The sequence below is a fragment of the Mytilus californianus genome, unplaced genomic scaffold (assembly GCF_021869535.1).
Source record: "Mytilus californianus isolate M0D057914Y unplaced genomic scaffold, xbMytCali1.0.p SCAF_15, whole genome shotgun sequence".
NCBI classification, from domain to species: domain Eukaryota; kingdom Metazoa; phylum Mollusca; class Bivalvia; order Mytilida; family Mytilidae; genus Mytilus; species Mytilus californianus.
In genome coordinates, this window is record NW_026262637.1 from 12754580 (window position 1) to 12778775 (window position 24196).

Below are 24196 nucleotides of genomic sequence, written 5' to 3' on the forward strand. Positions count from 1 at the left end.
AAACAGTAGGATATTCTTAAAGAATGAACATTGTAGTATTTCCTATTTATAAAATTATTTGCAATATATGAACGTGTTTCCTCTCTCACCAATTTTCCCTAATCAACTTATATTAAACAATTTACGACAATTGGTTACAGAATCTTGCCCATCTGACAATAATCAATAAGTAATGCAGCCAAAGGATATAAAATGAATTTAGGATGTTTTAGTTTCTATTAAGAAGTGGGAAGAAGAAACGGATACACTTATAAAGAAATTAGACACCGCCATGATATGTAAATGTCATTGCAGAGAATACAAACAGACTTCTATGATTGTTAGAAAAAAAAACCTGATAAGATATAACAACGTTGATTTCCAACAAAAAGACAATTAAACTTGTAATCCGATTGCACGGAATTGAGCCACCGTCTATGGTATTTGACCAATAGTCGACAATTTGGTAGACTTACAGAAATAATTGTCCTACTAACGTAATTGCAGTCACAATTCGAATGAACTACTTTGATATTATGATTTACTTATGATTATGATGAACTTTTGGAACAACATGCAGAATAAATCGCAAAAAACCGTCTTATTCCTCATAAGAGGAGCAATATACATACATTACATAATTTTTCTGAACACAATTAACGTACTAGTACTTTGCCCTTTTCTTTAACCTGCATCATTACATGTCTCCTTTAGAACTTCATATGGCAATGTTGACCGCATGTGGTTTAACCTTTCGTATCAGAATATTTCTTGCAATATAATTCTCCAATACATTAACGGTACCAATTGTAAGCTGATTTTGACAATTTATCTCTCTTCAGTAATGTTCAAGACCAAATGCTTTAAAATCCAACACCTTATATAAACATTGAAGAACTGGTATAACAAACAAACAAACAAACACCGCACCATAAGCAAAGGCTAACCCCTCATGCTTCAATACATTATATATCCCCAGTTTTAAAATTCATGGTGTCAAGTCCCCGGTTTTAAAATTCATTCGTTTCAACGATGTATACATATGTGTGTGGATTAGCAGAAAAACAAAGCTCTCCCAACAAAATGAAGAAAACATCACTTTTGTAATCAAATGAAGACGAATGCGTAGAACCTTCTCAAAAACATAAATAAAATATTGCCTAGTTTCACTTTCAGATGTATTGACGACGCTTGTCATTCAAAAATACATAGATCAACGGGTACTTGTATCTCATAGTATGAAGTGAACTTAAGATTCAGCATACTACCGAATCTGAAAGGTCTGCTTCATATCTTGATTTTTCCTCTAAATATTGAAGTATATGGACAATAGAATTTATGACAAACGTGATGATTTCAGTTTTCCAATTGACAACTTCCTATTGTTAATTAAAGGAATACCCTCTCGTCCATCGATTGACTTTACGTATAATTCAATCATTTAACGTGTCACCGGTAAAATACGACAGTCATAACACTTAAGGGAAAAGTTACGGGTCCCTTAAGTATACATCATACAGAAACAACGAAAACAAACCCGAAAAGTATACAATGTAACACAGAGATGTGAATTTGATAGCAAAACAAATCGTTTAACAGAAACGATATTGACAAGAGCTCGAAGCATAACGAGGAACAATGTGTGACTTCTGATTCTTCTATTCGTGATCTGTTGAGTGCTAAACCACTCCATGTCAAACAATTAGCAAACTCGAAAATATCTAATCCCAAATATATAAGAGTTGGACTTTAATCTACCTAAAGCTCGAATCTTTTGATATGAATAATGTTTTAATTGCATGTAGTAGCTGGCAACTGTATCCATATGGAGTCCCTAGTGTGACAGTATTTGCTTTAAGTTAGCTGAAAATCTGAAAAGTTCTGTGATATTGGCAACTAAAAAAGGATAGTTAGATCTTCGAAATATCACGTACACATGGCAAAAATTATTACTAGACTAAGTCTAAATAAGTAAGTAATACCACCTTGGTGTAAAAATGTCATAGTGAATTAGTTTTTACATAATGACTATAAAACCAGCAAAGGTCATGATTTCTTATAACAATATTTTAATATTTTGAACTAACTATCAGTAACTGCGAGAACTCTCAGATCCGTCGTTTGTGTCTTTTTTGTTTTGTTTTGTGGGATGTATAAATATCTTCCACGTCCGATCTGTGTTTTCGTCAGATATTTTTCTGCTTTATATCGATATGATTAGTTAAGTCCTTTTCAACTGATTTTTTAGTTTGTTCTTATGGTATACTGTTACATAACTGTCCAACGTTAGAGGGAGGGTTGACACCCTCAAACATGTTGAACCTAGCCACATTCTTTATGTGCCTGTCCCAAGTCAGGAGCCTGTAAATGAAGAGTTGTAGTTTTTTGCTGGTTCTCGTATTTGTTTTTCGTTTATTGTTTTGCAAAGTTTTTTTTGTGTTGTGCAGTCAAACCACTGTCCCAGGTTAAGTGCAGGATTGGTGCATTCTTTAACCCCGCCATATTCTATATAAGACTGTTGCAAGTCAGGAGCCTGTAACTAAGTGGTTGTCGTTGTTTCATGTCTTTTATATCTGTTTTTCGTAAATTGTTTTATTATGAATTAGGCTGTTAGTTTTCTCAATTGATATTTTTCATGTCGGGGCCTTTTATAGCCGACTTAACAGTATTAGTTCTTCATTGGTGAAGGCCTAAAGGTTGCCTATAATAACTTACATCCAATTCATGTGAACTTTGGTGGATTATATTTATATGTATATCTCTTTGAGGGTTCCGTGTGTGGGAGTTGCATGACAAAATGTTTTTACCTATCCCATATACCCTCATATTTTCCAGTGGCAAATTCAAATGTCCCGACTATCATCCCGGACGGCCTCTATTACTGAACCTACCTATTGCATGTATTATTAACATGTTCTCGTCCTGAACATGCATGCAATATATCCCGCTGGACGTTAAGCAAGCAACCATCAATCAATCATATTGGCTATGTTTAACTGTTTTATCCCTAATTTCAATAAAAGGGATGCCTTGTCAAATCCTGTATACAAGGTAATATGGGTAATGTTTGTGACAGCTTATTGTGCAATTTAAAGGGGGGAAAAACAATTGATAAAAACTTGACAGATCATTGAGGTACCGGAGATATAATGTTTAAATTGCAGTTATATAACTGTATTGAGTTAATTCTTTTCAGAACGATCGGTCTTTCTGTTGAAGAAAAACGCAGACGATACCAAGTTTCAATCAAATGTGCTTCAAGGCATACAATAATTACCTGCATTAATAATAAGCCATTATTTATCCTGATTAGAATGTAAATAAACTACAGTGTACTAAAACATTTAATTCGTTTGAACGCTATAGTGTGGTCTTGTCAATTGTGGTTGTTCTGTACAATTCACCATCTTGAACAGTCTTTAAGGGTTTAAGGCAAAAAAACAAATATTCTCTCCTACGTTTATGAGACTGAAATACACTAAGACATTGTTAATGAATAGTTTAACTTTGAATGTCGTAACAAATAATGTGAAGTTAAGGGGCATTATATGAGATATATTTAATAATGCAAAACTTTTCAAAACACTGTTAATCAATCCCAAATTGATCACATTCGTGTGTAGGATGATTGAAATACAACAATTCACACTATATTAAAAATCGTATTATGACGATTGATGTCAGTATTGCGTGTTACATCTATATTACTATTTTGTGCACTTTTCGTGTCAGTTCTTGATTTTTTTTTACATTTATAAATACCTTTTACTACCTTAGATGACCACATATTTACAATTTCGGTAGAAAAACAGCCACGTACATTAAAAGGAAGAGTAATGAAATGATATGTTATAATTGCGATGTGTCTCAACCTGAAAGTAAGAAGTGTCCATTTGAAAGCAAAAAAATATTCAAACTAAGAAATTATCAACACAAACTCACAACCATTATATCGTAGGATTTTTTTTAGAAATGAATATATATTAATATTTTGTCAGAAAACTTAATTAATATGTAAGATGAATCTCATGTGAGACATAACATTTTTAAATTTACATGATAAATCAATAGAGATTTAAATTTGAAACGTAGTGGATATCTCATTTCAGGTGCATTTTAATGATATTTATTTCAACTTAATTAAACAAAAGAACAGTACACCAATTTAATTGTAAAAGATCCACACTCCGACAATTAATGTCAGTATAAGTCAGAACACTTGATAGCCAAAAATCTAATATTTACATTGAGGAGCTGATAAAAATCTGAAAGGACCATAAGATATACCAAACCTGCACTTATAAATGATTTTATCTCTGTTCATGAATACTCTTTATGCGTGTTATTAATTTAAAATATTCATGTTATTTGGAAATCAATATAAAAGAACTATAAATAGTTTAAATTGTTGAATAAACTTGTATAAACAAACCGGTTTTACCATTTAACACTTCCTACTTTTGGTTTGAAATCAAAGTGATCTGTTAGTAAAATTGGTATGAAGGCGATGCCATTAATATATCTACCATTGTTAGTTACATTTGTTACTATTATAGGTGAGTTGTCTACTTTCACGTCAGTTTTTTTTTCACTCTTGTAGAAAAAATAGGTTGTGAATAAATCACAGTTCAGCAATTGATAAACATTTTAAATAACCGAATTATACTTTGACTCATGTATCAGAAAACAATATTTAAAATTGAGAATGGAAATGGGGAATGTGCCAAAGAGACAACAACCCGACCATAGAGCAGACAACAGCCGAAGGCCACCAATGGGTCTTCAATGCAGCGAGAAACTCCCGCTTATTTATATATATATAATATTCAGCAGAATCAAATAACAATATATGTTAAAAATTGTTAAATAAAGAAATGAGCCTTTTTTATGCACGACAACAGTAGGGCTATAATATTGAGTTGTTTCTTTGTTTTTTTTAATTCGTTAGAAACAAACTATATTTTGATAAACATATTTAATTTGTCTTGATGCATTATATTTTGCATTTGCCTATAGTAGCTAAAAAATGAAAACGACACGTTATTAATTTCATGCGTCCGAAGCGCTTTTCTGGATTTACCTTCATCAGGAACGATCAAATCCGAATATTTGAAAGCCGTGAATGTATAAGAACCAACACAGTTGAAGAGCTATATAACCAAAACTATAAATTAAGACAGGTAAATGTAGATTTGCTGCACAATATTTACATTTATGATAAGTATTGGTTGCGAAAAATAAATAAAAAACCGATGCAATAGTCTAATGATATCCTTATATGTTTTTAACAGAGCAAACACTAAAAATTCATAAATGAGACTTTTTTTTATATTCTCCTGATATACAATTAACTTTGTATCTATCTGATCCCTTATCAACTGATTTTTTATAGTTTGTTATATTGTTACACCACTGTCCCAGGTTAGGGGAGGGTTGGCGCCTTCAAACTAGTTTAACATCGCCACATTCTGTATGTGCCTGTCCCAAGTAAGCAACCTTTAAAAACTAAAATCACAAAAATACTGAACTCCGAGGAAAATTCAAAACGCAAAGTCCCTAATCAAATGGCAAAATCAAATGATAAAAAACATCAAACGAATGGACAACAACATCGTTAAGCAGCTATAAAATTTAAAAACCACATTCATTGCTTCGCGTGTCTGACGTGGTTCAGTGGTTGTCGTTTGTTGCTGTATTTGGTTTTCGTTTATTATTTTTTACATAAATTAGGCCGTTAGTTTTCTCGTTTGAATTGTTTTACATTAGTCATTTCGGGGCCTTTTACAGCTGACTATGCGGTTTTACTCATTGTTGAAGGCCGGGCGGCAACCTTTAGTTGTTAATTTCTGTGGCATTTGGTCTCTTGTGGAGAGTTATCTCATTGGCAACCATACCACATCTTCCTACTTTTACATATATCCAACGACCAGTTAAACTGGGTTCAAACATTTTCACAAGACATAACGTGGAAAATCATTTTCAGGTAAATGCAGCATAATTTGAATAAAGATTTTTTTTTCTTCATGTAAAGTTCGCGTTATTGGAAACTATTTCGGATTATTGTGAAATTTTAAACACATCTGGAATTCGTTGAACTGCATCTGTATGTCGAAAACATATGCATAAAGATACAGTCAATACGAACTTCATAATAAATATTTATACATTTATAGATAATATTTCAAATCGTCGAAAAAGGTGCATTTTTCACTTGAAATAGTGTTTTTCTCGAAAATCCGTTCATAGAAATTTGAATAAGAATGATATGCTATAATTTTAACTTTATTTTATTATTTGAGAATTAAGGGGGTCACCGTAGTATTGTTGTCCTCAGTAGAACTCAACTATGCTCGATATTAAGTGTAAAAAATGGTCAAACAGCATAATAATCGGGACATCGTGATGGCATCTTGCTGCAACATCGCATTTATTTCGTGTATTTTCATACACTATTAAGCATTGATTGACCTAGACAGCATAAAGGAATCCGGTGATCGTTTGCATACATTCTCTTAATTTTTACACATTTGTCAAAATTTTCGATTGACTGTATCTCTGAAGGTATACCATATACATGTGGATACTGTCCACGAAGTTCTAAATGGATGCAAAATGTCATCAATCACCGAAAAGAAAGGAATTTTTTAACAAAAATAGCCTCCCCCCCCCCTAAAAAAAAACAATTCACAGGTACATTTTGTTGGACAAAGATCTTAGCTTGGCGACTCATTATCCATTAGGGACAGATCAATCTATAAAAGAGGGACGAAATATACCAGAGGGACAGTCAAACTCATAGATCGAAAACAAACTGACAACGCCATGGCCAAAAATAAAAAGACAAACAGACATAAACTACAATAACCAGTATATTTAACACTGGCCGTTAAAAGTAACAATAAAATCTGATTAGTCTGAACCTTCATGGGCATCAACTCACAAAAAGTAGACTGATAATTTACACCTTGTTGACAAACCTGAAGATCATAAAAAGTATTTCATAAAATAAAATACATTAATAGAGGTATTGATTTTATTAATTTGTCTAGTATTTTTCATGACTATCGTTCAAAACATTATATCTCCATATTTTGATAATATAGAGCCACCTATAATTTCCTTTTCGTTTAAAAAAAACAGTAGAAGTTTACTTTTTAATTTTACGTCAGTTACATCAGTATAGAAAATAATGCTCCTTCGACACGAGACTGTGAAACATCAAAATTTAGAGGTGATCCATATGGCCATGAAATTACAGGGGACCTCAACTTCGTTCAAAACCGAGAGTTTATAAACTTTCTGGAAAAAGGACCAAAATATCGTCCACCGTCGAAAATAAATTGGGGAAAGAGTGTCGTCAGGTTATTAAAGATGCTCTTTCATCCTATTGTAAAAAATGGTATAAACGGGAGAAATCTGACAAAAAGTCACTTAAAACCTATTTGAATAAATGTTTGATAAGTGTTGACATTCACATATCACATTTCGAAAATAATTCAGAACTAAATAAAAGAGCGTAAAACTCCTATTTCTAGGATTAATAACAAAATTCAAGAACTCGCAAAGCGTTTTGTGTTTTTACCGGCCGACAAAGCAGCCAACAATGTGGTGGTGGTACGACGTAAATACTACATGAAAGTCTTTAAGAATGAAGTTATACATTCAACTACATTAAAGGCCATACGCTCCACAGAGAGTCATATGGTAAATAATCATGTCACAACCACAGCAAAGTTTAAGGCCTCTTTTTGAAGGTCCCCACTATGTATTGGTTACCTAAACTACACAAGAAACCCGTTAAAATATCATTTCATCTCGTCCTCTAGTAAGTGTTCTACAACTAGACTTTCATTGCTTTTAGCGAGTTCTATAACTACTTACCACAAACTACTTAAAACCTTTACTAAATTCTCCATAGATACAAAGATTTGGTTTGCAAGTTTGGCTGTACCTATAGAAAACTTATTTCAAACGGAATAGCACATCCCAAATTTTTACGGTGATGTAGTTACCAATTCAACACTGTAATTAAATCTTTGGATATTGTTTTTATTGGTTTAAATATTGATTTTGTTATCAGTAAATTAAAACCATACTAAATATTACACTTATGTACCTTCACGATACTATAATCTGTCGATACCTATGTTTTGAAATTTTAGTCTTTGATACATAATTTTTTTAATTAGTTGTTATTGGCTTTGAACTAGCTGTCAGTAACTGCAGGTACTCTCAGATCTGTACTTGTTTGGTTTTTTGTTATTAGGGATGAGGGATAGTATATATATAACCTGCCACGTCCGATCTGTTGTTTTGTTTAATGTATGTCTTTGTATCAATCTGATGAGTTAAGCATGTTTTCAACTGACTTTTATAGTTTGTGCTTATGTTGTGCTGTTACACAACTGTCCCAGGTTAGGTTGTTTTTGGCCATGGCGTTGTCAGTTTGTTTTCGATCTATGAGTTTCACTGTGCCTCTGGTATCTTTCGTCCCTCTTTTAGGGGAGGGTTGAAAGCTACCACACATGTTGAACTCGCAACATTCTTTATGTGTCTGTCCCAAGCAAGGAACCTGTAGTTCAGTGGTTGTCGTTGGTTCACATCTGTCATATTTGTTTTTTTGTAAATTGTTTTGTTATAAATTAGGCCGTTAGTTTTTTCAGTTGAATTGTTTCATATTTTTCATGTCGGGGCCTTTTATAGCCGAATATACGTATGGGTTCATTGGTGAAGGCCATACGGTTGCCTATAATTGCTTACATCCACTTTATTTGAACTTTGTTGGAAAGTTGTCTCATTGGCAATCATATCACATCTCATTATTTTTATATTAACCCACCAATAATAACCAATAAATCCAATACGAAGTCGACTTACGATTTCTGTCATTTGACTTATTTGGAGATCCGGGCGTGATCTTGTTTCCTGTATAAACTTTCTCCTTATCAAGATTATAGGTCGAAATGAAATCAAAAGGGCATAAATCTTCATGTAAGTGAAAAAACTCCTTTAAGAATTCGTCCGAACAAATTTTGAGAAAATTTCTGTGTATGTATATCTGTTTCTTCTTCGCACTTCGTAATAGAAACTAAATAATCTTAAATTCAGTTCATATCTTTTGGAAATGCCTGTACCAAGTCAGGAGTATGGCAGTTGTTTTCCATTCGTTTGACGTGTTTGAGTTTTTGATTTTGCCACTTGACATGAGACTTTCCGTTTGAATTTTCCTTGGAGTTTTTTGTTATTTTACTCTTTTCTGAAATTTCTTGCCCGTCAGACTGTATCTGTAACAGAGTTCAAGACAAAAACAGAGGATGCAATTTACCTATATAATTTTTTTTGGCCATGTCGGCATGTTAGTTGATAGGAAGGATCATCAGAAATATTTTTAAAACTAGATACTGAAATGATGATTGCGGCCAAACTTGGTTTTTATCATGAATTGAATCGATATTTAGAGTATTCAGGTTAAGTCGAATCGCAAACATATCTCCATGATAACAATGTGTTCTTGGAGACTCAATTTTATTGAAAATGTGGTGTTTTGTGGTTCCTTATAAGCCGTCACAAAAACCGAAAGTTCTGAGTTCAATTCCGGTCTAAATAAGTTGCAACTTTAATTAAAGTTTTGTTTGCTACATGATTACACAATTAGTAACATTTAGGGTTAAAAACAATATTTTCTCAAATGAGTTGTAAATTGTGTCTGGGCACGAGTTAATGTATTTAAACGGACAATTCCGCTATGAACTAGCAAATCAAATATTGACTAAGTGTGTGTATTCTTATGGCTGAAACATGCTTAACGTTTTTGCCTAAGATATAATCATATTGTATGTTTTTATTTCATTGCCATAAACGCTAAACATCGGTCCACTATTGAATCAATTAACATAAAAAAGGGAAATGTGGTATAATTGTTAATGATACAACTACTCACCAAAGTCAAAATGACGTTGATTTTAGCAACTATAGGTCGCCGTGTGGCCTTCAATAGTGAACACAACCCATACCGTATAATTAGCTATAACAAAAACATAAATAATCGACAGCAACCAAGGACAACCACTGAGTTACAGACCCCTAACTTAAGACAGGTACATATAGAATGTGGCGGGGTTAAACATGTTTGTAAGTGCCCAATCCTTCTTTAACCTGAGACAGTCCTGTAACAGTACAACATCGGAACAAGCTGCAGAAAACAGCTGAAAATGACTTGACACAATGTAGAAAACACAGCTAGCATAAATGAAGACAAAAGACCTAAGGGAAATCGCAATAACTGAAAGCTAGTTCAAAGCCGATACGTTTTATTAATAACTCTTCGTCTCCCAGACTTAGGCGCTTGCATATGGAGTAAATATCTCCCAGTTGATACGATATTCCAGAGCTTTCTGTCATGATGTCCTTGATAGAGGGTTGCTGCTTTCACCAAAGCGATAAAACCAAAGGTTTCAAGATGTAAAATTGCAGTCACCCTTTTGAAATTTATACGGACGCCATCACAATTTAGTTGACTGTCACGGAATATCTGTTCACAGATGACGACGGATATGTTCCAATTGGTGTATCCATAATCACCATTTTCTTGTCCTGGTACATGTGTATGTGACATCATCACCATGTGTGTACTTACATAATTAATACGACGATGTCATACGTGGAGAAGGATCTGCCTTACCCATCCGGAGCACCAGAGATGACACCGTTGTTTATGTTTTTGTCTTCAGTTTGTTTTCTATGTTGTGTTTTGTTAACTGCTGTTTGTCGTTACGTCATATTTCGTTTTTTGTCATTGCGTTGTCAGTTTGCCATCGACTTATGAGTTTGAATGTTCCTTTGGTATTTCCCGCCTCTCCTGTTCTAGTACTCGGATATCACCATTGTCTGCAAGCACATGAAATCAGAATACAAGTAATGAAGTTTTTCAGACAATAAATATTTTCCGTTTTCTTTTCACTCAAATTGTTTCTAATACTATATAGTAATGCAGTGGCGCCAAAGGAAAGATAATTGACGCTTGACGATATATTTGGACAATTTCCAAATTTATTTGCTTTTGGATAAATAACAGTATACAAAACATAATATATAAACAAAAGACTGAGCAACGCAAATCCCACAAAAACTGAAGGGGATATCAGGTGCACCAGGACGGTAAACAGATCCTGCTCCACGTGTGGCACATAATATGTATTAAATTTCTCTGCATACTGGATACCAAGCTTAAAATTGTGTATGCCAGACGCGTTTCATCTATAAATGACTCACCAATGACGCTGGAATAAAAACCAGTTGGCCAAATAAAGTACAAAGTTGAAGAGCATTTTTAACCCAAAATTCCGAAGAGTTTTTCCAAATTCAACTTAGGAAATCTATACCTGGGGTAAAAAATCGTAAGTATTTCGGACAATTCACAGTTTTTTAAACAGTTAATTTATAATTATAACCATATCACGGATAATTCATGTCAAAACATGAGTGTTGTAATGTTTCTATTCTAATTTTAGAGACAACAGGGGAGCCCTGTTCTACGGCAGGAAATTTGCCAGGTTAATATACAACATTTAAAAATAATAGGATGACTTTTTGTGGTGTGATTGCAATATGAGACAACTCTCCACAGGAGAACAAATGACATAGAAGTTAACAACTACACGTCACCGTACGACCTTCAACAATGATAAAAACAAGTTTGTTTTTATATCATTATACATTCCAAGAAAAGTTTTATTATAACAAAGAAATAGTCAACAGTACAGTAACCGAATGTCAAAGGTAAACATTTAACGTGAACACACAAGTGATTTTGAAAGCAGGCACAAATAACCGAAAATGATAACCCAATATGTCGACCTAAAAGATTGGTAAATATAAATTCTCTTAATGGTTGTCATTTATGTGTACGCAAAATAGAAATCAAATTATAATAGAAGAGCACACATGAAGTTGTGTGATCACCGGAAGGTTACATTTATTTTCGATTAACTGTTTTAAAAAGTAAAATAACGAAAATAACTAACTCGAAAGACAATTCAAAACGGAATGTCCCTTAAATGCATATAAAAGTGGATTTAACGACTGCAGAATCAACGATTTTGATATTAGTTCTTTCTCAAATCGTGACAGACCTTTTAGATACTATCATGTAACTGAAAAACGTTAGAAAAGCAATATTCTGTTGATTGAGATTATATCTAGTGGTTCCTGAAAGTATTGAATAATGTTACTTAATATCTGCTGTTCTCTGCTAAAAAGAACTCATAAAACTAAGGCCAATGAAAATGTACAAACATAGAGATAACTTTGTGTGGTTAAATGTTTGGTTTTTGATTCTTATCTATATTTTGATCTCAGAAGAAAAAGGTTGCACAACACGCATATTAACTAAAACCATGCACAGTGCAATTTGTATGTTTGATTTATAATGTTCAAATTTTTACTACTGAGAACCGATTTGATATGAAGATGGAATTTTTGTAAATGATTATTTGCAGTACGTTTATATACGGTATGCTTTCTCTCTCAATTCAGTGGTCAATATATGCACAGATGATACCAAAAAACAGGATAATAGCGAATCTGTTTTAGTAAAGGCAAACACTATGCGAAACTGTACATGCGAACTTTCTGTGGTCAATCAAGATAAAGCAATACCAGTTAATATGCAAAGATTTGGTCAGAAGACAAGTTCAAGTCCATTAGCTTACGGATGTGGTTTGTTACTGAGGTTTGGTAAAAGATCAAATAACAGATTTTGGGAAGCTCAATGCGTAGTCGATAATAGCGTTATCTTAAATTCAATACAAATCAACGAAACAATGACAATTACTTCAATTACTGTGAATGGAACTTTGAATGATAATGAAGGGTATTGTATTGAAATAAAGAAAGGTACATATTGTTAGATTATTCATACTAAATTAAATATATTAAACATATTTCAGTACCTACACAAACTAGCTAGCGATCAAATTTTGTAAACCGTATATATATAACACCATAAAAAAAATTTACTGGACAGAACACTTAAAATAATCCATAAAAAATGATAACAAATCAAGAACTAGCGATGTACATTTTATAAATCTAATTCAACGAAAGTCTCAAATAACCTTGAAAATTGACGTAGTGACCATGACCACATCTAAGAAATAATTCAGAAAATATGTAAAGTCAATAATATTAAATTTTTGATCAAAATGCACAACAAGGCAGCACGACTATATCACCTCCCTTTTTATGTAAACTTCCAAATTTTTAAATGCAAATATGCATTTGATATGTAACACTCGTAAGCGTGTCTTTTCCTCCCAAACGTGTTCTTAAAATTTAAAATCGTCCAAACGTGTCCGGTGATTGTTATTCACCTGAACGTATCAAAACTTGAAGCGTTAAAAAATCCTCAGCAGTGTAAATTATGTTTACGGTTCATTCGCCAAAGAGACACAAACGAGAGAAATAACTGCATATATCATACGTATCCCAGATACCAGCCTTAAAATTTATAATGCACATTTTAAATATGCATCATCTTTTTAATTGCCAGATTAAGTTAAATTTAAAAGAGGTAATGACCGGTAACAGAAAATAATGAACTAACTGATTGTTGCTTGCTTTACACTTTGTGGCAAATATTTCATTCATATTTAGGACAAAAGATTGATTAATTGTTGGATGCTTAACATCTAGTGGCAAATATTTAATACATGCTTAGGACGACAGCATATTAAAAACAAATTCATTAGGCAGGACACGTTTGGGCGTTTTTAAAATATAGACACCATTAAGCGTTCACAAAAAGGAGACGTTTAGGCTTCAGTTTGACTAGTTTGGGGCACTGTGCACGTTTGTACGTTCACAAAAAGGACACGTTTTGGCGCCATTTAGCAACTAGATATATATCTGTAGTGGAGTGACTTCATGTAGACACGTTTAGGGAATTTGACACGTTTAGGGGGATGGACACGTTTCTGAGTGTTACAAATATATTAATAATTAAGACAATAAATGCAATACTTACAACTAACTATTGACAAAAAGCTATTCACAGCATTGAAATATTCAATCTAAGTTGACAATAATCCACTGTAGAATGCTGCATCGTCTTAACATCGCATACTGTCTTACATTGCAATGATGAAATAAGTATAAAAAAGTGCAAATCATAATCGCCAATCAATAATAAAAAAGTTGGTTTGATACCATCCAAAGGGTCAGTTATTTTGTTGATGAAAAGTAGAGGCATACATTTTCATTGAAAATTAGAAAAATCTAGTTTCGACTACTATTATACTGATTATGTTTTATTAGTGTATCATGATAAACCCATTTCGTAGGTAAATCTTATCTTAGGATTTAAAATGTAGCTACAAATAATTAAACGAATACCAAATTGGTAAATGAAATCAGTTGTATAACAGCTTATAAAACATAAGCTTATATATAAGGGGATAAGTTACCAAAGGCAATAGAGAACCATAGGTCGACGAAAAAGAACAAGGAAAACTCAATATCGTGCTTCACAGAACCTATTACAATCAATGACCGAAATAAAGTACTCCAGAAAATGAAGTTTTTTCTGTAATATAAATGACACCCGTCGTGTTACACCTGTAAGCTTATGATTAACATATGTAGGTAAAACATATCTAGCTAAAAGGTCAAATATTTAGGCATGATGACAAAAGCAATCCCCTGACGGAGACGAGATGAATAAGCCGTTTTATAAATCTGAATTCTCCCTTTTAATCTCGATTAGAAGACTACCAGAAGGTGTCTTAAAGAACAAATAAAAAAATCAATACAGGAAATGTCCTTAGCTCTAAGATATGGGCATACTAAAGAACAAACTCACTAATATATACAATACCAAAGATAAAACAATATTGTTCCGTACATCGATTACGCTTACCTGTTCCAATAAACCGAATTCTACAAAAAAAACATACTAGTTATGTCAACCTGATGTACTTTTCTGTCTGCCTGATTTTATATGCATTTTAAATTGAGGTTAATATATGGGTATTGTATGCATTCGATGCTCATTTAAAAGTTATTGTCCTGTGTAAAGATTTGCATAAGATTGTCTTTCTTGTACACAAAAAATTTTATTAGAACTTTATTTAAAGACCTCAAATGATAGATTTCTTTTGGCTTGTTATTTGCGAAAGCAAGATGCTAATTAGCGGTCATGCCATATTTGCTTTGTATTGTTTTGTAAATAAATTGTGCTGGAACATACGTAATTATTTACTAATGTCGTGATAAAATACAAAAAAGACTAACCGGAATTACCAAAAACATTAGTTTGTTTAACAGACACCATTATGATTTGGTTATGGAACAATTTTGTCAGAGATGACCACGGATAAACTCTAATTGTTGTAGTCATAAATTTGTCTTCTTCGAATTTGTACTACTGGCAACTTATTACCATGACCGGTGACACATGGAGGAGGCTCTACTTATCCTTCCGGAGCATATGCAATCACTACTAGTTTAAGTAGGGTTCATCTTGCACAGTCTTGATTTGCTATGTATTGCCTTGTAGACTGTTGTTTGTCTGTTTGTCTTCTTTTATTTTTCGACTTATGATTTTTGAAAGTCCCTTTAGTATCTTCCGGCTTTTTTTAAACAGTACCAACCACAAAATAAAAAACAAATTTGAAGTATAAACATAGACAAACAACAACGATTAAAATAGTTGCTATATATTGAATTATAGATACGAGATGCTTGTTAATTGCCTACTAGTATTTAATTGATAGACCTTATTTGCAATGACCTTTGCTCCAATAATAGTAAATAAAAGAAGATTTACTTCCTTTTATTTGTGGCTATTAGGATTACAATGGTGTGTTTTTGATTCACAGCCGTCTCTGATCAATCGGGAAACCAACTGGAGCTAAAATGTGGCAACGGCAGCACCATTACAACTAACACAACACAATCAGCAGAAAAAACAACAAAGATGACTCTGACAACAACTCCAACGACGACCACGACAACAACAACAACAATACCAACAACAACAGTTCCGACAACGACAACAACAACTGTACCACTACCAACAACAACTGTACCGAAGACGACAACAACAACTAAAATACCAACAACCACAGTTCCGACAACGACAACAACAACAGTACCGAAAACAACAAAAACAACAACAACAACAGTACCAAAAACAACAGCAATTGACACTATTGAGTTCGAAATTCTAAATTTCACAAGTACCGATGGTTCTGTAACCACAAACCAAGCAAGTGAACCGAAAAATAAAGGTTACTTATTTCACGATTTTGTAACAGATAAACAAGTTCCTGTTTATCAAAAAAGAAAATCAATTCTTCATTCTAACGTTTGAGATTGTTGAGCATATCAATAGTAACAATAGGTTCTTAACTTTTTTCACAGTTTTCTTTGAATAATTTATTATTTACAACAGTTTATAACTGTTCCTGTGTTTGATGAAAATGAAAAATTGAGCGAGAGCTAATTATATTGCTAAGCTATTTGTTGATAACTGTAGATTGTCCTTGGTTACCACGTATTCATTTCATCTATAACACTTTAATTCCCATTACTTTTATCTTGATTCTGTATTACAAGATGCTACTGAGCAGGTGCCGCATATTGCATGCCTAGTATAGCATATCGTGTGTCGAGTGTCGAATATCGTGCGTGTCGAGTGTTGTCAATCGAAATAAACGTTTACACTTTCGCTTAGATCTGGGTTTAACCAGTTTTCAGAAAAAAAATTTTTTTTAGTTTACTCTTGAGAAGTATTTTATTCTTTTCGTATTTATGTTTTTGTTTTATTTTCTTTTAATAGAAATGATATTTAATAATGTATTAATTGACACATCTTCCAGATGATGATGACACAACAACATTAGCAGTAGGTGCATCGGTTGGAGGCTTTGTAACCATTATTGTTGTTATTGCTGTGATCTGTATCTATAGACGGTATGTAAGTTACTTATATGTTTACCGTACATAAGATTGTGGCATTTGATTTGTATTCTGCCAAAATAATACGATCATGGGCGATGACTGCGCACATAGTTTTTTTGGAGTTAATTTCAAAGAACGTTAAATTTAGTCGATACACATGTATTGTGTAAAAGTCTTTAGAGAAATTATTTTTTATTTATTAAACTACTGCTTCTTGTACGATAAAATATTTCCCCATCCCCGACTAAGTAATTTCAAATATTTAAAACACTTCAAGTTGACAAACTTCGTATTTTCGAAAACTTAATCATCTGGAGTGGATTTAGATTTCCGGAGTATCTTTAAATGACACATTTAGAAATAATTTCATTTGTATAATGTTATACAGGCAATTTTTTCTTCACGTTAATCGAGCTTATAAATAAACGTTAAATTCAGATGAACAAATTGTTTCTGTGTTGTAGAGAAGATTAAAGTTTTTTAGGTTAAGATCTGTTTATATATATATATATCTTTTCTTTTGCGAAGGTTAGATTTATTTTATATAAATTAAAATATCAAATGTTTGAAATAAAATATCAAGATTCTAAACGAGTTAATCATATAAAAACCAACTGCATAAAATAAAACCGTGAATGTTAACCGATGATTTCATTACAAATTTGTATTAGATTTGCTAAACCTATAACATTTCAGAAACCATTCAAAATCAACATCTAAACCAGGTCTAGCAGTTAATACTGGTAATGATGATTATGGTCTACGTGACAATGTATTATACGTTTCATCAGAACCTCCTGATACCACTCAAACACCAAACAACGACGATAGTCCAAACACAAACAGGACATTAGTTGATATTGATAGTAATTACAATACAGTAGATTTGGCTGAAATACCGTCAGTCGAAGAATTAAGTGGAGATTACAGTTCAAATGACTTAAAAAAACTGACACCGTCAAAGTCGAATTTGAACGGGTCTACAAATGAAAAACCAATTATTTCTCCTAAGCCAAAACAAAAGGTGATCATTCAAGATGATGTTTATTCTGTGCCGGATCAGAAAAGGGTGAAGCATGTTACAGCACCTGGTGAACGTGGGTGTGAATATGCTGTTGTCAGCAAAACAAACAACTCGAACTTTGATAATAGTGAAGATCAACCCTCAACGAGTAATGTGTATGCAGTTATTGAAAAAAAGAAACGCATGTCTGACGGAAAGGGGACAAATCAGAAAAGAAATAGTTTAAAAGCCGAAAACGATGAAGAAACTGGACAATCATAAATAAGTCCTGGTGATCTGTTAAAAATTGTGCATGTAAACAGTTTATTGCTTGCATTATTATCCGTGTTGACAAATTAAATCATTTATACACTAAATCTGGTGTTTTAAGTACTCGTTTCAACAAATAACTCCATATTTCATGAGCACCATTTTATCTATCCTAGTTTTTAAGGTTATGAATGGGTTCACAGACTAGCAAACACATACAATAACTAATTGAAAGTTTACTTATTTTAGCGGAAAAATATAAGATAATTTCTTGTTTATGTCATTTTTTTTGTACTTTATTTTTCATAAATATATTAATAAACTTCTTAATTTTAAGAAATATATCAAATATATTGAATTCAGTTAAGACATTGGATATAAATATGTATAATAAAAAATGAAAACATCATAATAGGCTCAGTGGTCTCGTGTTATCGTAGCTCGTATCGAGTGAGAGAGATCGTAGGTTCGATCTTTTTCCGGGTAAAACTAAAGAATTGAAAATTGGTATATGCTGCTTCTCCACTAAGCATGCAGCTTTTAGGAGTATGAGTAAAGACCTGTCAACACGGAATCAGAAAATGAGTGCGATAAGTGTGACATGTCTTCCGACGGACTGCTTCTTGTTGAACTAGCACGTTTAAAATCCGGTTCAGCATGTTTGGTAGATAACTTTCATATTCATATCATATAAATAGGTTCTTGTCCTGATATGCAAAAGATATTATTCAAAGAAGGTTAAACAGAATTCCATCATCATCTTCCTCACCTTTTGATGATGTTAATGGGTATTTTGGAAAAAAAATATATGAATAAACCATTTTTCAAAAGTTGTTACCAATTTCCACTTTATGTATTTTCAAAATTTTTTTACTAGAGTTTTACGTGTTTTATAATCCTTATTTTTAAAGATGGTAGCTATTGTATATACCAATCATTTATGCAGAAAAAATAGCAACATGCGTTTAACGAAAGTGCCTTCTAAACATCGTTAAATTGTACGTTAATAATCCCTCATGGAAACAATAATAAAAACCAGAGGCTCCTTACAACCTGACTCACTTACCTGGAATGTTCGGTGTTGATTATGCATCAAGGATTATTTTTCTGGTTAATGTATATTAATGCGTGTTTAAACATGCCATTTAAAGCTTTACCTATCTATCAAAGATTCTTCAACAGCAAAAAAGTGATAAACAGTAACTCCTTCAAGGGATCAGTTGAGGAGTTTGTTCGTGTTGACTTATTTGTAGGTCTTAATAAGCTGAACACTTTTGCTGTCTGAAGAGTTTCGGCAAAAAAAAAAAACAAACAAAAGTCTTCCAAAGGTAGTAACTCCTATCATTCACCTCAAGTTAAGTCTGGCTGAGATTGATTCAGAGGACAATATTTTGAAAACATTTACGAGGACGAAGACAGACGACGACAACGGATACCAAGTGATGACACTAGCTCCCATGGTCCTTTGTACCAGGTGAGCTAATAAAAAGTTTTTTTTCACATATTGAATCGGAGTTAACCTTACTTAATAGCGTGTTTTACGGACGTACATGCAAATAACATTTCCTTCATAACATTTTTTTTTCTTTTTTTGTTAGAAACAGTGGCAACACACGTCCAGATATTTAAACATGTTTTCGAATTCATCAAAAGGTCCGAGAGATTTCTTTCCATATGGTACTGAATAGAGTATTTGCGGTATATTCACATCATCAACATCATTATCAGTTTTTCAGTTATTATTTGTGTCATCTTTTTTCAATAGCTACACTTGTAAAGTATTGTATATTTTGAAATATTGCATGCTCATATTAACGTTGTATTGTTATATATTGTAGTTAGAAGCGGACTTCATAAGTATGGTTTACTTGTGTTCAATCCATTTTTACTTTGAGTGGACTTCATAAGTATGGTTTACTTGTGTCCAATCCATTTTTACTTTGACTAGATAAAATATGTTTAAACTAGTTACAGTGTCAGCCTTGTTTAATGACAGTTAAGGTCATCAAACATGACTTTTAAGGTTACAATTAATATGGTAATCAACTGCTGTAGTATGGTTTATTGGTCCTTTGAAATATTATCAGAATTTCCTCTAGATTTTAAGACAACAGTGACAAATTTGTTTGATACGTAGTAGTTAAGTTCAAATATCAAAATTCTGAAAGGTTGTAATACCTAAGGCAGTGATTGTTACCGTCTTGAAATTGCTGTCATGTATGGAATTTTAACTCCGGATTCAAGACCGTCTGCATGTCTGCATGCAAGAAAAGCGTGAACGTTGTTATTTTTTTTCCTTTGGATATAGTCAAATGCTTGTCGGGAATTTTCAATGAAATAATGCACCATATAATCGGGTTTTAATAAATATATTATGTTATCATATTGTCTATTGGTTACTTTTGTTCAATTTAATATTGTTAAATATTAAGCGATGCTAGCTTTGTCGTAGGTGTTGGGTGGTAATCATAAATTACAATGAAATATATCATTTTCATAAAGTTACCAGTGATATGTGCTTCATTGTTTTTTTTCTAATTTTCTTAAGTTTCTCTCAATCTTTCACTTATATGACGCGTTAACTAAAATTATTTTTCCCCAGAAACTTTATTCTCTTGAGCAGGGGTTTATTTACCACCTTGGCGGTTTAGGCTCTTAAGTGTCTCTTTATAATTAAAGTAACGATAGCAAGCATGATCGAAATTGGATGGCAGAATCAATCATTGCTTATGTGGACATTTGTTTCATATAAAAGAGGCTGGGTTACATTGAATCCTTCGTCATTGTCTTTTGTTACTTTTTGCAAGGGGATTGGTCTAGCTTGGCGGCTGTTTAAGGAATCAACCAAATTTGTTTAAGAGGGAATCTATATATTTCCACGAAGTTTGGTACGCAAGTATTTAAGGTCGATCAACGAATTATTCTTGACTTTATTTTCCGTCTGTAAAAATCGACTGAAATTTTCTTAGTTGTAATGGTGAAGCCTTGTCTAGACTATACTGTATGGCTTTTTCTGATTGTTGAAGACCGTACGGTGATCTATAGATGCTTACATGCACGTCATTAGGAGTCTGGTTGAAAGTGGTCTCACTGACTACCTTCCATATCTCCTCATTTGTATATCTACCCATCCGATCATAACTAAGGACAAGATAAACCCTACAAAAATACACGAGATGAAGTTCCAAGTGTACTTGCAATAAATTAAAACTCAAAGATTGGCACATATATGTATCCCTGTTTCTAACATTGATGCACCAAAAAGTATTATTCTGAATCATATTATCAATATTTTCTATCAAGTATATCCTTTTAGTATCAAATCAGAATATGATGGCAGTTGTAAAAAGAGGTAGTATTTGATTTAACAATAAATAATAGAATCTTCTCCTTACAAATATTTGAAATTTGAAGAGCACTTATATCAAGATCAATGATACTTTTTCAACTCTAAAAAGCACTATTTGCATGAAACATTATGAAACTTTATTACAAAAGATATACGATATCTCTACATTATCAGCTTTTTAAGATCAACATATTTCTTTAATTCTTTAATTCTATTTATAGAACAATAAGTACCAAATGAATTATGTCATGTTTTATAGGTTCCGAATATTGTCGCAGTGTAAGAAAAGGACATGTTCAGGAGCAAATATCATTTATGACACACTGAGTTTACCTTCATCAGCAAATGTCGTTGAAACTACCGGAATCAGTAACAATTATAGTTCGTTAAATATAAATGATGTTCAGTCAACAATTGATAATAGAAGATTAGGTGAAACGCACATCATTCCATTGTCTACTATCAGTACAGCGCTGGAAAACAACATAATGGTGAAGGAAACTACAAGAAATACAAATAAAAGGAGAAGCAAATACGCAAATTTCGTTTTTTAGGAGGAGAAATTTTTCCTTTATTTTATACGTCCTAAAATAAGTAATATAATAAACATTGGAGTAATTTCTTTATAAAAAGGATTTGCAATAAATGAACGGTTTTCTGTCGTCGTTAATGAATAATCATCTACCGTAATTTATACTTTCCAAAATAATCATATATTAAACCATTCACGACAGATGATTTATCAAATCTTGTTAGTGTGGCAATAACCAATATAGACAATACAGTCAAATGGAATAACTCATTGGGAATGAATTTCAATTTGTTAGTTTCTAAGTCTTGCAAACAATTAATTAAATGGATGCGTTTAAACATTTACACCGTGATATGCACCAGCATCAATGAAAAGACATCTCAAGAGACTTTGAGGATCGTAAAAGAAAAGACTGATCAGATCTTACAATGTTTATTTCCAACTAGAAGACAAACAAGTGTGTAGAATTCTTTGAATCGAACCACCTTCCTTTGTACCTGTTGTTGCTGTCAGTAATTTGGAAATATTTGTCAAACTTACGTCATTGCAATCGAAACTAGAATGGACTACTTTGGTGTTATAATTAAAAGTGAACTTTTGGAACAACATCTATAATAGATAGCATTTAAATTGTATAAGTTATTTTAAGAGGAGCCGTATTCTTCATTTTTAGTCACCAAAAATAACAGAACTGGACAAAAGTTTTGTAAATGTTTCCATTGATACTTCCTTAGGCAAGGTTGACAAAAGATATTTTGAATTATTCTAGTAAGGCGATATTTGACAATTTAATTTTTCACTTACATTAATACTTTTAAGCAATTTTACTGCACAAGATACATTCCAGTATCGACATATAACGTCTCGTATGTAATACTCCAGGTCAAAAGTTTTGAAAACCGAAAACCCAATACTAACTTCGTAAAGTTGATAAAACCAGGAAGACCATACCTAGGCATGGAATCATAGCTATGGATGAGTGTTACATTGCTTATTTAAAAATGATTACCAAAGTGTATACTACGTAACCGCGAATTTCATTAAAACGATATCCGTAATGTCATGCCACTTCATAGGTACTGGGCTGGTGATACCCTCGGGAACTAAAATCCATCAGCAAAGGTATCGACTCAGTTGTAGTAATATAATAATGTTACCATTTGTACTACACTGGATGCATATTTTTACAAAATGTTATAAAATCCAAAATTTATACAAACGTTGAAGACATGATATAACAAAGACGGACCAAAAGTAAAGATAAACATTCCATGCTTTAAGTGTTTATATGTCCAAGGATATATATGGTTTTCATAGTTCATAATGAAGGTAAGTCCTAAAATGTTAATTCTGTTTTTGGTAGTCTTTAAAGATTAACTTCTTTTGTCAATTATCCATTTCAAAGTTACATAACTATTTGTATGGAACTGCTGAAAATAAAAATAAAACAAAAAAGAGAAGAAATATCGTTGACATGAATCATGCTTAGAAGTTAAATAAAAAGATACTACATTGTCAGATTTGTCTGTGCGCGACCTTTTGCTAGCTATAATTTATACATACGCATAGAGTAAAACTGACTCTGGGTACACATTATACATTTTACGGCTACACCAGATACAGTTAGGTCTGCTACAGTTCTTCACAAACAGTAAACAGACTCCTTAACTGACAAAAAACATTATTTACTGTTACTGTTCATACCTTGGCAAATCATATACATAAATCTTATCATCATTGATTTATAAGTTCATTTTTTGTATATTTATGATGTTAAAATCATTCGAAACAATGAGAACTTTGTGCACGACATTTTGAAGTGTTTGTTTTTTAGTGCTCTCTAAAATCGTTTTTGATTTGTACCAGTTTTGATTGGAGTTCCATAAATGACTTTGAAGTTGAAAAAACGACTGCTCAGCTGACAAAGTGATACGCATGGCATCTTTATTTTTTTTTTAAATTTGGAGGCAGCTACGTACTTAATTTATTGGCAAAAATGAGGTTGTTATTTTCCTCATTGTTAACCTGCGATTTCTGTGTAGCAATATTCTAGAGACACATACGAAGTATTTTTCGCTCAGTCAATTACAAGTTACAGTAAAGG

General features: G+C 32.5%; 1 protein-coding gene across 6 annotated transcripts in view; it reads left to right on the plus strand.

Moving 5' to 3' along the window:
* Positions 1-4418: 4418 nt before the first annotated feature.
* LOC127725435 (hepatitis A virus cellular receptor 1-like) overlaps positions 4419-24196 on the plus strand; it is a 301965-nt gene continuing 282187 nt past the window's right edge. Inside the window, exons 1-6 of one of the 6 annotated variants that reach the window (XM_052232391.1) lie at positions 4426-4535; positions 11490-11531; positions 12514-12873; positions 15855-16265; positions 16857-16950; positions 17635-17962. In XM_052232391.1, the coding sequence (XP_052088351.1) occupies positions 4478-4535; positions 11490-11531; positions 12514-12873; positions 15855-16265; positions 16857-16950; positions 17635-17962 (1293 nt within the window). In that variant the 5' untranslated portion in view covers positions 4426-4477. Of the gene's footprint in view, positions 4536-11489; positions 11532-12513; positions 12874-15854; positions 16266-16856; positions 16951-17634; positions 18621-21819; positions 23416-24196 lie in introns of those variants that run through there. The other 5 variants (XM_052232396.1, XM_052232390.1, XM_052232392.1 and 2 more) reach the window with 5 other exon arrangements.